The sequence below is a fragment of the Ranitomeya imitator genome, chromosome 6 (assembly GCF_032444005.1).
Source record: "Ranitomeya imitator isolate aRanImi1 chromosome 6, aRanImi1.pri, whole genome shotgun sequence".
NCBI lineage: Eukaryota > Metazoa > Chordata > Amphibia > Anura > Dendrobatidae > Ranitomeya > Ranitomeya imitator.
In genome coordinates this window covers 400,073,927-400,089,333 of record NC_091287.1, presented here as the reverse complement: position 1 = coordinate 400,089,333, position 15,407 = coordinate 400,073,927, and the positions used below count along the sequence as shown (strand labels likewise).

Genomic DNA, 15,407 nt, shown 5'->3' with positions numbered 1-15,407 from the left:
TCATCATGCATGTCTACCACAACAAGGGATCCTGGAACTATGTTGGAGATAGAAATGTTTCTGCTGGTGAAGAACAAACTAACAAAAGTCGCACTGTGGATGATGTGAGAATCTTCCAAGCCGTTCTGATGTCTCTCATGATCAGTGTGACAAGCACAGGGAATGCATTGGTCATACTTGGGTTTATGATCAACAAAAAACTCAGAACTTCAAGTAACTATTTTCTCTTAAACTTAGCTGTCAGCGACTTTTTCACAGGTGAAAACATCATTATAGTAATTTTTCGTACGCAACTGCACAGAAAATATTAGAATGTGCATGTATTGTCCAGATAAGGGAAGAAGAGAAATATACCTGACTGAGGCTTAAACATCTACACGTGTAATATATTAGCGTCATTCACTTTTTCATCCCTATTTTTTCTGGATTTCACAAAAAAAAATGCTAAACTAATTTTCATTTATACAATGCAGACCCCGCAACTTTACTCCTCTGATACTGTATCCGCGTCCTTATGTTACGTTTTACACTCTCTTATCTCTGTGGCACAGACCTGATTAGTTTTCAGTATACAAAGTATTTGTTGTCACATTCTGTTCCATACCTACCTTTAGGCAGCACAACTTTTATAGCAACCGCCTCCTGCCATCTTCCTGCCTGGATGATATCCACGCATTATACATACAAGCATTGAAACATTCAGATGATTTGTTTTCTGCCATAGAAAGTATGAGCCATGTGTGACAAACATCACATATCCACATTATGTACAGATCTGTATCACTTATCTAGTTAAGCCTTTATAAAGCACGGCATCTTGCGCCTGGTTGTAGTTTCTTACCGGAGATTCTGTTTTTTTGTCTAATAAAACACTATTGTAATATGGTGCCGTACCAGGCTAATGACACCAATGCACATTGGATGAAAGGTGGCCAAAGTTGCTAATTTCGGCAGGGATTCTACATCAAGAGATGATGTAGAAGAAGACATTTTAAATTTGATAAAAATACATAAAATTCTAGACAAGGAGTTTTACTGACTAAAAATCTATTTATATTTACAGTGGCTTGCGAAAGGATTCAGCCCCTTGACATTTTCCACATTTTGCTACTCACAATCTGGAATTTCACAGATTTTTTTTAGGGTTTGCATCAGTTCATGAAAAGAACATGCCTTCAACTGTGAACATTTTGTTTTCTTTTTTTTAAGCAAACAATAAAGAGGACAAAATAACTGAAAACTTCCGTGTGCATAACTGTTCATCCCCTAAAGTCAGTCCCCCTAAAGTCAGTACTTTGCAGAGCCTCTTTTTGCGGCAATTACAGTTGTCAATCACTTTGGATAAGTCTCTCTGAGCTTTCCACATCTTGCCACTGGGATTTTTGTCCATTCCTCAATGCAAAACTGCTCCAGATACCTTCAAGTTAGATGAAAAAAAAAAGCCAATGATTATTCCTGCTAGAGGATACACAATCAATATATCATAATGATTAAAGGAACTATCCAAAGAATTGTTGTATCCAAATAAGAAAAATAGGAACCTGTTCTACGCAAAGTTCGTATAAGCATATAGACGTACACATATTTTTGAACAATAATAGAAAAAAACTTTATTAAATTGTATAACAACTGTTACAAGGATTAAAAAATAGCCAATAGTGCTAGAGTGAGCCAAAGCAAAACAGAAATGGCATCACCATAGGGTGGGTAGAGTTTTTACAAAAATACACATATCAGTCTGTAGTTTATGTCAATACATAAACAGTAGAAATAGGGGTAGGGAATGAGATACAGACTTCATACAATCAATAGTGCCATGTTGCAAACCAAAGACCCCTAATACTATAATCAATAGATTTTCAGTAGGTAGACAGGATATTAAACACAGTGAAATGCAGAGTAAATATAAGTATAGCTTACCAAAACCCAAATGGTGATACCACAGCCCCTATGCGCATTTCGGCAGCGTGCCTTCGTCAGGGGGGTTTCAAGTCTGACCACAGATTCTCAATTGCAATAAGGTCTGGGCTTTGACCAGGCCACTCCAAAACATTTACACGATTCCCTTAAACCAGAGGTCCCCAACTCCAGTCCTCAAGGCCCACCAACATGTCATGTTTTCAGGATTTCCTTAGTCTTGCCCAGGTAATAATTGCATCACCTGTGCAATGCAAAGGAAATCCTGAAAACATGACCTGTTGGTGGGCCTTGAGGACTGGAGTTGGGGACCCCTGCCTTAAACCACTTGAGTGTTGCTTTAACAGTATGCTATGGGTTATTGTCTTGTTGGAATGCGAACCTCCATCCCAGTCTCAAATCACTGACAGATTGAAACAGGTTTTGCTCCAGAATATCCCTGTATTTTGCATCAACCATCTTCCCCTCGATTGGCACTATTTTCCCTGTCCCTGCTGCCGAAAAACATCTCCACACCATGATGCTGTCACCACCATGTTTCACTGTGGGGACGGAGTTCTTGGGGTGACCAACTGCATTGGTTTGGCCCCAGACATAGCATTTACCTTGGTGGCTAAAAGTTCAATTTTGGACTCTTCTGACCACAGCAACTTCCTCCATACATTAGGCGAGACTCCCACATGTCTTTTTGCAAATTGAAAATGAGCCTTACAATTTGTATGTGTAAGTAAAGGCTTTTTTTCTGCCCATTCTTCGATAAAGGCCACCTCTATGGAGTGTATGGCTTATTGTGGTCGTATGGACAGATACTCCAGTCTCTGCTTGAGACCTCTGCAGCTCCTTCAGGGTCACCTTTGGTCTCTGTGCTGCCTCTCCGATTAATTCTCTCTTTGCCCATGCTAAGCGTTTTGATGGGTGGCCCTCTCTTGGCAGGTGTGTTGTGGTACCATGTTCTTTCCAATTGATGATAATGGATTTGTTGGTGCTCCAGGGATCATCATAGATTAGGTGATTTTTTTATAACCCAACCCTGACTTGTACTTCTCAACAACTTTGTCCCTGACTTGTTTGGAGATCTCCTTGGTCTTCATGCTGTTGTTTGGTTAGTTATGCATCTTAATGGTGTTGTAGCCTCTGTGGCCTTTCAGAAAAGGTGTGTATGTACTGACAGCCCATGAGACACTTAGATTGCACACAGGTGGACTTCCTCTCACTATGCATGTAACTTATGAAGGTAATTGCTTGCACCAGAAATTTTTAGAGGTTTCATCGCAGAAGGAGTGAATACATATGCACATGCCAATATCAATTCTGTGATCATAACAGATTAAACATGTTACAATTATAAAATTAAGCCTATAAAAATGTTTTTAAAGAATGAACAAAAATAATCAAGTTCCCATGTATTTTATGAGCTATTTATGAGCTATTTAATTGCTTGGTGAATACAAGTCTTATAATATGTAATGTAGAATGGTTTAAAGTGATTGCTTAGTTTGTGAAATCATGAAGAATCCATGGTCTCCATTATCTTAGTAGGCAGCCTAAAATGACAAGTAACTATTAGGCCAAGTACACATGACTATATTGAAAATCATCAATTTTATCCAGAAAAAAAACTCCTCTGCTCTGCCCCATTGAATAACATTAGTCTGCAGGGCTGCCACTAGGAATTTCGGGGCCCCATACTGGCAAAATTTTCAGGGCCCCCCTGAGACTCCACCCAGGCTCCAACCCAGTCGCGCCTCCACCCCCCGAACTGTCCACCGCTCTCTCTTGGAAAAACTCCACTTCTCACCAATCACACATTAACAGTTCTCATCACCAGATGACACATATGGCCAGCAGCTTTTGTTTTGGCCAAAAGATTATTTAAGCCGCCACCACGACAAGGTAGACTCTTTTGGCCGGACCCTACTCTACTGTAACCTATTAGGGTATGTTTCCACGTTCAGGAAACGCTGCGTGTTTGACGCTGCATAGAGACGCAGAGTCAAACACGCAGGGTCCAGATATTACAGCATAGTGGAGGGGATTTCATGAAATCCTGTCTCCACTATGCGTGGTAACATGCAACCGGCGGACCTGCGATTCCGGACATGCGGCGCGTCGGCGGCCACACCATGTCCAGACCACATATTACCACCACAGTGACCAAATAATATCACATACAAGGGACAAATACCACCGCACCATGTCCAGACCACATATTACCACAACATGGTGACCAATAATACCACATACAAGGAGCAAATACCACCACACCGTGACCAGACCACTATCCTGCCCCCTGTGTCTCCATCCTGCTCCCATGGCTCTATCCTGCCCCTGTGTCTCCATCCTGCCTCCATGTCTCCATCCTGCCCCTGTGTCTCCATACTGTCCCCATGTCTCCCATCCTGCCCTGGTGTCTCCCATTCTGCCCCATGTATCCCATCCTGCCTCCGCATCTCCATCCTGCCTCTGTGTCTCCCATCCTGCCCCCGTGTCTCCCATCCTGCCCCCGTGTCTCCCATCCTGCCACCGTGTCTACATTCTGCTCCTTGTCTCCATTCTGCCCCCATCCTGCCTCTATGTCTCCATTCTGCCCCCATGTCTCCCATTCTGCCTCCATGTCTCCATCCTGCCCCCATGTCTCCCATTCTGCCTCCGTGTCTCCATCCTGCCTCTGTGTCTCCATCCTGCCCCATGTCTCCAATCTTGCCCCCTGTCTCCAATCCTGCCCCCCCTGTCTCCATTCTGCCCCTTGTCTCCATTCTGCCCCCGTGACTCCCATTCTGCCCCCGTGTCACCATTCTGCCCCATGTCTCCATTCTGACCCGGGCAGGATGGAGACACATGGTCCATGTGTCTCCATCCTGCCGGTGAAACATATTGTGACTTGCTGCTTTCAATAAAAATAATAATAAAAAAACCTTTCTCCTTACCTTGCCGCGCTCCTGTGGTGATGATCCCTCCAGGTGTTTCAAGTTCGCACTCGTTGGCGAATGACAATGACGTCATACACCGGCAGCGTGCACGCTGACGTCAGCTGCCAGCCTCCGCTGGGGCCCGGAGCAGAAGAAACGGGTCCCAATGCGGGTCCCCTCTGCTAATCGGGCCCCGTACGCCAGTCAGGGCAGTAATGCCCTGATGGTGGCCCTGTTGGTCTGTGCACGCTCCTTTTTTTCAGACAGCACTCGGACCAAAAATACACTAGTGTGAACATACCCTCAGATGCTGTTCTTCGACTTATCTTATAAAATAGGGTACTAGGTGAGAGGCTAACATCACGTAGCTAAACATGCTATAATATGGCATTTCACTTGTGCCCGGTTGTGTGTCATCCACTGCAGTGTACAACACACAAAAAACAAACAAGCAACTCACTAAGGCTGCTTTCACACATCAGATTTTTGGCGTCAGTCTCAATCCGGCAAATTTTGAAAAAACGGATCCGGCGAATGATATCTCCGGATTTATTTTTTTCTCATAGACTTGTATTAGCGACGGATGGCCTCACGTTTCATCCGTTGTTTGCTGGATCCGTCGAAAATTGTTTGTCCGGTGGCGGGAAAAAACAGACAAAGTAACATATTTTGTTTGCAGCGAAAAACCAGACAGCGCCATTGGCGTTTGCTAGAATGGAAGCCTATGGTGCCGGAAGGCGCCAGATCCCTCACATGATGGAATCCAGCGCTGGATTCTGTGTTTTTAACTGCGCATGCTCAGATACAATTGGCCAGCCCCAATTAGGAAAGGTGTATATAAAGCCTGCTAAGTAGAGCTTCACTCATCCATTTACCAGCCAGCCAACAAGCAAGCAAGACACAGACCTGCCGCCAGAGCTGAAACCTGCCACCATAGCTGAAACCTGCCACCAGAGCTGAAAGAAACCTGCCACCCGTGCTGAAACCTGCCACCAGAGCTGAAACCTGCCACCAGAGCTGAAAGAAACCTGCCACCCGAGCTGAAACGTGCCACCAGAGCTGAAACCTGCCACCAGAGCTGAAACCTGCCACCAGAGCTGAAACCTGCCACAGGCCAGCCAGCCACAGCCTGTCAGCAGTCTTCAGAATGCTTGCCATCACGCCTTCCATCTTTGCCACTTGCTCTATGCAGCTCCCCAGAAACCTGGTCGTTGCAGTAGTGTCGCTCTGTCACTAAGGGGAGTGATGGTACGTCTGATGGGACTAAAGGAGCTCACCTGACCAGGTATCACAAGCACACATTACACTTCACACTCCGGCCACTAGGGGGAGCAAAAGGTTTTATTTATTAGGCCACTCCTCACACTGGTAAAACTAGGGGTTGGATAGGAAGTTAGAGAGAAGCTGGCTGGGTTTTGCCCAGGCAACATCCCGTGGCAGGGGGTGTTGCGGGGAAGATTCAGAGGGGTCCCTGTCAGGCGTGGGAACCTGGCAGTGACTTAGCGACAAGGACAGATCGTTACAGAGCCGCGCCTGCACTACCTTGCGGCGGCATCTAAAGAAAGGACACAAAGCGAAGGATATTGTGGACAGTGAGAAACGAGATCAAGCACAAAGGAGAGCCAGTAGGAGTCGTGCCCGAGAACGGCAACATCCTACTGAGGCGCGTAGCCGGTGACCGGAACACCGAGGAAGTAACTGACTTTATGCCTTCTTCAAATACTGCAGGACAGTTAATTATAGGTTGGCTGTCTACCATACATCACCTAAGCAGACATAGGGGGCAAGCGTGGAGAGGGGCGTCTCTAGGGTCCCAGAATAGCTCCGAGCCTTCCCGTCAAACGGGTGCTTCCTAGCCATAACAAACTTGGGGGACGGAAAATAGAAAGAACGAGAAAGAATGAGAACAGAAGTTGTGAGGACTATCCCGAATGCTCAGCAGGGAAGCACTACAGCACACAGGCGCTAGTGGTAGGCAACGATTTCCACCTGCAAAGGGAACTCTGGATGTGCCTTCGGACCGGCGGGTCTCAGACAGCCCTGTTGATAGTGCTCTGGATTGAGGATCCTGAAGTCACCAGTAAAGAGGTAAAGAGACTGCAACCCTGTGTCCTCGTTATTGACTGCACCTCACACCATCGCTGTTATGGCTGGCAATCAGGCAACACAGCGTGCAGTAATCAGCGCACATACAGAGATCTGGCAATAACCAAAAACAATAGGACGAGCTCTGAGACGTGGGATCTCTGTAGACTGCAGTACCTGATCTATCCTCACACAACTATAAGCAGCAGTGGATTGCGCCTAACAACTACCTATGCAACTCGGCACTGCCTGAGGAGCTGACTAGCCTGAAGATAGAAATACAAGCCTGACTTACCTCAGAGAAATACCCCAAAGGAATAGGCAGCCCCCCACATATAATGACTGTTAGCAAGATGAAAAGACAAACGTAGGAATGAAATAGATTCAGCAAAGTGAGGCCCGATATTCTAGACAGAGCGAGGATAGCAAAGAGAACTATGCAGTCTACAAAAAACCCTAAAACGAAAACCACGCAAAGGGGCAAAAAGACCCACCGTGCCGAACTAACAGCACGGCGGTGCACCCCTCTGCTTCTCAGAGCTTCCAGCAAAAGACAATAGCAAGCTGGACAGAAAAAGACAGAAAACAAACTAGAAGCACTTATCTAGCAGAGCAGCAAGCCCAAGGAAAGATGCAGTAGCTCAGATCCAACACTGGAACATTGACAAGGAGCAAGGAAGACAGACTCAGGTGGAGCTAAATAGCAAGGCAGCCAACGAGCTCACCAAAACACCTGAGGGAGGAAGCCCAGAGACTGCAATACCACTTGTGACCACAGAAGTGAACTCAGCCACAGAATTCACAACAGTACCCCCCCCTTGAGGAGGGGTCACCGAACCCTCACCAGAACCCCCAGGCCGACCAGGATGAGCCACATGAAAGGCACGAACAAGATCTGGGGCATGGACATCAGAGGCAAAAACCCAGGAATTATCTTCCTGAGCATAACCCTTCCATTTGACCAAATACTGGAGTTTCCGTCTAGAGACACGAGAATCCAAAATCTTCTCCACAATATACTCCAATTCCCCCTCCACCAAAACAGGGGCAGGAGGCTCCACAGATGGAACCATAGGTGCCACGTATCTCCTCAACAACGACCTATGGAATACATTATGTATGGAAAAGGAGTCTGGGAGGGTCAGACGAAAAGACACCGGATTGAGAATCTCAGAAATCCTATACGGACCAATAAAACGAGGTTTAAATTTAGGAGAGGAAACCTTCATAGGAATATGACGAGAAGATAACCAAACCAAATCCCCAACACGAAGTCGGGGTCCCACACGGCGTCTGCGATTAGCGAAAAGCTGAGCCTTCTCCTGGGACAAGGTCAAATTGTCCACTACCTGAGTCCAGATCTGCTGCAACCTGTCCACCACAGAATCCACACCAGGACAGTCCGAAGACTCAACCTGTCCTGAAGAGAAACGAGGATGGAACCCAGAATTGCAGAAAAATGGAGAGACCAAGGTAGCCGAGCTGGCCCGATTATTAAGGGCGAACTCAGCCAACGGCAAAAATGACACCCAATCATCCTGGTCAGCGGAAACAAAACATCTCAGATATGTTTCCAAGGTCTGATTGGTTCGTTCGGTCTGGCCATTAGTCTGAGGATGGAAGGCCGAGGAGAAAGATAGGTCAATGCCCATCCTACCACAAAAGGCTCGCCAGAACCTCGAGACAAACTGGGAACCTCTGTCAGAAACAATATTCTCAGGAATGCCATGTAAACGAACCACATGCTGGAAGAACAAAGGCACCAAATCAGAGGAGGAAGGCAATTTAACCAAGGGCACCAGATGGACCATTTTAGAAAAGCGATCACAGACCACCCAAATGACCGACATTTTTTGAGAAACGGGAAGGTCAGAAATGAAATCCATCGAAATATGTGTCCAAGGCCTCTTCGGGACCGGCAAGGGCAAAAGCAACCCACTGGCACGTGAACAGCAGGGCTTAGCCCTAGCACAAATTCCACAGGACTGCACAAAAGCACGCACATCCCGTGACAGAGATGGCCACCAGAAGGATCTAGCAACCAACTCCCTGGTACCAAAGATTCCTGGATGACCGGCCAGCACCGAACAATGAAGTTCAGAGATAACTTTACTAGTCCACCTATCAGGGACGAACAGTTTCTCGGCCGGACAACGATCAGGTTTATTAGCCTGAAATTTCTGCAACACTCTCCGCAAATCAGGGGAGATGGCAGACACAATGACTCCTTCCTTGAGGATACTCGCCGGCTCAGATAACCCCGGAGAGTCGGGCACAAAACTCCTAGACAGAGCATCCGCCTTCACATTTTTAGAGCCCGGAAGGTATGAAATCACAAAATCAAAACGAGCAAAAAATAACGACCAACGGGCCTGTCTAGGATTCAAGCGCTTGGCAGACTCGAGATAAGTCAAGTTCTTATGATCAGTCAATACCACCACGCGATGCTTAGCACCCTCAAGCCAATGACGCCACTCCTCGAATGCCCACTTCATGGCCAGCAACTCTCGGTTGCCCACATCATAATTACGCTCAGCAGCAGAAAATTTCCTGGAAAAGAAAGCACATGGTTTGAACACTGAGCAACCAGAACCTCTCTGTGACAAAACCGCCCCTGCACCAATCTCAGAAGCATCAACCTCGACCTGGAACGGAAGAGAAACATCAGGTTGACACAACACAGGGGCACAGCAAAAACGACGCTTCAACTCCTGAAAAGCTTCCACGGCAGCAGAAGACCAATTAACCAAATCAGCACCCTTCTTGGTCAAATCGGTCAATGGTCTGGCAATGCTAGAAAAATTACAGATGAAGCGACGATAAAAATTAGCAAAGCCCAGGAATTTCTGCAGACTTTTTAGAGATGTCGGCTGAGTCCAATCCTGGATGGCCTGAACCCCAACCGGATCCATCTCGATAGTAGAAGGGGAAAAGATGAACCCCAAAAATGAAACTTTCTGCACACCGAAGAGACACTTTGATCCCTTCACGAACAAGGAATTAGCACGCAGTACCTGGAAAACCATTCTGACTTGCTTCACATGAGACTCCCAATCATCTGAGAAGATCAAAATGTCATCCAAGTAAACAATCAAGAATTTATCCAGATACTCACGGAAAATGTCATGCATAAAAGACTGAAAAACAGATGGAGCATTGGCAAGTCCGAACGGCATCACCAGATACTCAAAATGACCCTCGGGCGTATTAAATGCCGTTTTCCATTCATCTCCCTGCCTGATTCTCACCAGATTATACGCACCACGAAGATCAATCTTAGTAAACCAACTAGCCCCCTTAATCCGAGCAAACAAGTCAGAAATCAATGGCAAGGGATACTGAAACTTAACAGTGATCTTATTAAGAAGGCGGTAATCAATACACGGTCTTAGCGAACCATCCTTCTTGGCTACAAAAAAGAACCCTGCTCCCAATGGTGACGACGATGGGCGAATATGTCCCTTCTCCAGGGACTCCTTCACATAACTGCGCATAGCGGTGTGTTCAGGTACGGACAAATTAAATAAACGACCCTTAGGGAATTTACTACCAGGAATCAAATCGATAGCACAATCACAATTCCTATGCGGAGGTAGGGCATCAGACTTGGACTCTTCAAATACATCCTGAAAGTCCGACAAGAACTCTGGGATGTCAGAAGGAATGGATGACGAAATAGACAAAAATGGAACATCACCATGTACTCCCTGACAACCCCAGCTGGTTACCGACATAGAGTTCCAATCCAATACTGGATTATGGGTTTGTAGCCATGGCAACCCCAACACGACCACATCATGCAAATTATGCAGTACCAGAAAGCGAATAACTTCCTGATGTGCAGGAGCCATGCACATGGTCAGCTGGGCCCAGTACTGAGGCTTATTCTTGGCCAAAGGTGTAGCATCAATTCCTCTCAACGGAATAGGACACCGCAAAGGCTCCAAGAAAAATCCACAACGTTTAGCATAATCCAAATCCATCAGATTCAGGGCAGCGCCTGAATCCACAAACGCCATGACAGAATACGATGACAAAGAGCACATTAAGGTAATGGACAAAAGGAATTTGGACTGTACAGTACCAATAACGGCAGAGCTATCGAACCGCCTAGTGCGTTTAGGACAATTAGAAATAGCATGAGTAGAATCACCACAATAGAAACACAGTCTGTTCAGACGTCTGTGTTCTTGCCGTTCTACTTTAGTCATAGTCCTGTCGCACTGCATAGGCTCAGGTTTACTCTCAGGCAGTACCGCCAGATGGTGCACAGATTTACGCTCGCGCAAGCGACGACCGATCTGAATGGCCAAGGACATAGACTCATTCAAACCAGCAGGCATAGGAAATCCCACCATTACATCCTTAAGAGCTTCAGAGAGACCCTTTCTGAACAAAGCCGCTAGTGCAGATTCATTCCACAGAGTGAGTACTGACCATTTCCTAAATTTCTGATAATATACTTCTACATCATTCTGACCCTGGCATAAAGCCAGCAGATTTTTCTCAGCCTGATCGACTGAATTAGGCTCATCGTAAAGCAATCCGAGCGCCAGGAAAAATGCATCAACATTACTCAATGCAGAATCTCCTGGTGCAAGAGAAAACGCCCAGTCCTGTGGGTCGCCGCGCAAAAAAGAAATAATAATCAAAACCTGTTGAATAGGATTACCAGAAGAATGAGGTTTCAAGGCCAAAAATAGCTTACAATTATTTCTGAAGCTCAGGAACTTAGTTCTGTCACCAAAAAACAAATCAGGAATCGGAATTCTTGGTTCTAGCATCGATTTCTGATCAATAGTATCTTGAATCTTTTGTACATTTACAATGAGATTATCCATTGAGGAGCACAGAGCCTGAATATCCATGTCCACAACTGTGTCCTGAAGCACTCTAATGTCTAGGGGAAAAAAAAGACTGAAGACAGAGCTAAGAAAAAAAAAATGATGTCAGGATTTCTTTTTTCCCTCTATTGGGAATCATTGGTGTGTCTCCTTGTACTGTTATGGCTGGCAATCAGGCAACACAGCGTGCAGTAATCAGCGCACATACAGAGATCTGGCAATAACCAAAAACAATAGGACGAGCTCTGAGACGTGGAATCTCTGTAGACTGCAGTACCTGATCTATCCTCACACAACTATAAGCAGCAGTGGATTGCGCCTAACAACTACCTATGCAACTCGGCACTGCCTGAGGAGCTGACTAGCCTGAAGATAGAAATACAAGCCTGACTTACCTCAGAGAAATACCCCAAAGGAATAGGCAGCCCCCCACATATAATGACTGTTAGCAAGATGAAAAGACAAACGTAGGAATGAAATAGATTCAGCAAAGTGAGGCCCGATATTCTAGACAGAGCGAGGATAGCAAAGAGAACTATGCAGTCTACAAAAAACCCTAAAACGAAAACCACGCAAAGGGGCAAAAAGACCCACCGTGCCGAACTAACAGCATGGCGGTGCACCCCTCTGCTTCTCAGAGCTTCCAGCAAAAGACAATAGCAAGCTGGACAGAAAAAAAACAGAAAACAAACTAGAAGCACTTATCTAGCAGAGCAGCAAGCCCAAGGAAAGATGCAGTAGCTCAGATCCAACACTGGAACATTGACAAGGAGCAAGGAAGACAGACTCAGGTGGAGCTAAATAGCAAGGCAGCCAACGAGCTCACCAAAACACCTGAGGGAGGAAGCCCAGAGACTGCAATACCACTTGTGACCACAGAAGTGAACTCAGCCACAGAATTCACAACACATCGCCACCTACACCACTGGGAAGCCCTGGGGACTCACTTCACCTGTGGGAAGGTATACCATCTAGCTGCCATCACATCATCCAAGTGGACCCCGAGCAGTGTCAGTCGACCTGACCGAATACCACAGGTGGCGTCACAAACACCTAACAACTTCCTTCACCCTTTTATTGGACGCCCCTCAGCAGGGTCACGGACCGGGTCCAGCCACCGTGACAACCCCAGAACCGAGACAGAGAGGACCGGTACCGAGTAACCCGTGGCCCTGCGTCTGGGGGTGCTCCACTCTACAACCTGTCAAAGATGGGCTGTAGGAACACTGTATATATAGGTTCTCAGTAGCCAAACACATTTGGGAGCCTCACATGAGCGTTTTTAAAAAAAACGGATCCGTCATAATCCGTTGTAAAATGGATAAAAAAACGGATAATATGGATGAAAAACTGATGCGATGGATCCGTTTTTTTGCTGGATCCACTAGTCGGATCCGGCAGAAAAACAGATCTGTCGCATCAGTTTTTCACAATTTACGACGGATCCGTCGAGCCGCCGGATTGAACCTGATGGCAAAAAAACTGATGTGTGAAAGCAGCCTACACGTCACCTGCTGCCTACTTTTCCCTAAGAGGTAAATTACGCAACTGTTATAGATATAAATAACAATACTAACCATTAAGCCATGGACCACAGTCATCTTCACTTTCTATGTGTTATTGTTGTAATATGCTGATGTAGTATTTGATGATTAATATGAAGTGTAAAATTTTTTTTATAAAGTATAATAATATAGCAATTTATTGTCATTACATTAACTAAACAGTCCATTAACAAATAAAAAAACATGTTATTTTCCCTTAGGTACTTTCTCTCTTCCACTGTACTTAAAGAATTACATTATTAATGGAGGCTGGGTCCTTGGAAGAAGCATTTGTAAATTTTGGCTAGCTATTGATTATACCTTGTGCCAGTGTACAATATATAATATTGTTCTTATCAGCTGCGACTGTTTTATGGCCGTCACCAAAGCTGTAAGTATCTTATATACGGTACGTACAAAATGGCATATCCAGCATATGGATTTTCAAATATTCAGAAATTAATTGTAAATCCATTCAAATCCAATCACCTAGAAACCACAGATGCATTTTAAACGACGTCTTTACCCATTGTATTATATATTCCGTACATATCATATATAAACCATTAACATACGTCGTGTATGGTCTATATATACATAATGGTGCATATATACATCTTATTTCTATACCATTAATATACATCATCTTTACTCACTGCATTATATATATATATAGAGAGAGAGAGAGAGAGAGAAAAAAAGGAAAACAGCACAAAAATTAAAGAAAGACGGGCTTTAATGCCTGAACGGCGTGGCAACGTTTCGGATATGGTATCCTTAGGACGTAGATCTGTTTTGAATGACAATATTCGTTTCACACTGTAATGCAGTGAAAAACAGGAAACAAATTAAAAAAGGAGTCCAATAAGAAAAAATAAAAAGAACACAGTAATTATACCATTAGTTTTTTTTATTCTTGCAACTTTCCCTTTTATGGTAAAATCACATGGCAGCTAAGTTCTACAGGTCAGTTTGGTTATGGTGATAACTTTTTAAAAAAATGTTTTCCCTTCTCTATATTTTGAGAGCCATACCTGCTGAGTTGTAGTTATGAATGCCACCATCATTTTACTATATAATGTACTGAAGAAATAACTTTAAAAGGATTCTGTCAGTAGGATCAACCCTCCTAAGCCTTCTCTAAGGGGATGTAGGTCATAGGAAGCTGAATAAAATGATACCTTGTTATTGGTGATCTGATGTCTTATTTTAGAGAAACCCATGTTTTCTTATATGTAAGTGAGATGTTGGTAACCATTATACATCACACTGGTAATGTAAAATAAAGGAAAAAGAAAGGGATTGAGTTCCAGCTCCTAAAAAAATCTGTTTATTGAATCCAAATATAAAAACCAAATGTACATGGTGTACAGACTCCCTCCGGCATGTGCCACTAAGCAACAGAAGCTATACGGCAACGCGTTTCGATCAGAGTGATCTATTTTTTATTTTCTTATTTTCTTATTTTAGAAGCTATTTTGAGCTTAATTCAGATCACTTTTTTGTAGGTAAAGTATAGGGATCAGCAACACAAATTGAAACAAGCTTTCATGAAGATGGCAGTAGTATGGATTATAGCTTTCCTAAATTTTGGCCCAGCAATTGTTCTTTGGGAATATGTGGTGGGTTATAGTGTGATACCAGAAAGTGAATGTAACCCAGAATTTTACTATGGAGGCCGATACTCGCTCTATTCTTCTATTTTTGACTTTTTCTTGCCAATATCTGTGATAGCCTTTTTCAACCTTAGAATTTATTTTAACATAAGAAATCGAATGAGGAGTAAAGAACAAAACTCTAGGAGTCCTAACTCTAGTGATTTATATGGAGACAAGATGAACACTGATGTATTCGTTGTAGAGTGTACAGATCATTCCCACTGTCCAACAGCTTCAACACAACGTAATCAAGAGCGTGGACCAGAGAAGAAAACCGCACATGTACAATATTTGTTTTCAATCTTTAAAACTAAAGGTCACAATTCAGATAGAAGAAATGAAGAAGCAAATGGAGGAGGAACTCTTGATTTAACAAAAAATTCTTCATTAGCTAAGGATAAGAAAATGGCGAAATCTTTAGCATTTCTTGTGAGTACCTTTTGTATCTGC

At 44.4% G+C, this 15,407-nt stretch overlaps 1 protein-coding gene across 1 annotated transcript; it reads left to right on the top strand.

Moving 5' to 3' along the window:
- The first annotated feature begins 5 nt into the window (after positions 1-5).
- On the top strand, positions 6-15,330 carry LOC138643396 (histamine H3 receptor-like). Its single transcript, XM_069732311.1, has 4 exons — positions 6-258; positions 13,521-13,690; positions 14,808-15,146; positions 15,190-15,330. Exons 1-4 carry the CDS (start codon positions 6-8, stop codon positions 15,328-15,330), a joined length of 903 nt encoding a protein of 300 aa, XP_069588412.1.
- The last annotated feature ends 77 nt before the right edge of the window (positions 15,331-15,407 follow it).

Bases quoted from the DNA above. Each gene is read 5' to 3' on its own strand.
- LOC138643396 (XM_069732311.1), top strand. From the start codon at position 6: ATGCATGTCTACCACAACAAGGGATCCTGGAACTATGTTGGAGATAGA. The intron at 13,691-14,807 runs GTAAGTATCTTA...ACTTTTTTGTAG, and splicing joins TTATGGCCGTCACCAAAGCT to GTAAAGTATAGGGATCAGCA. The intron at 15,147-15,189 runs GTATTCGTTGTA...ACTGTCCAACAG, and splicing joins GAGACAAGATGAACACTGAT to CTTCAACACAACGTAATCAA.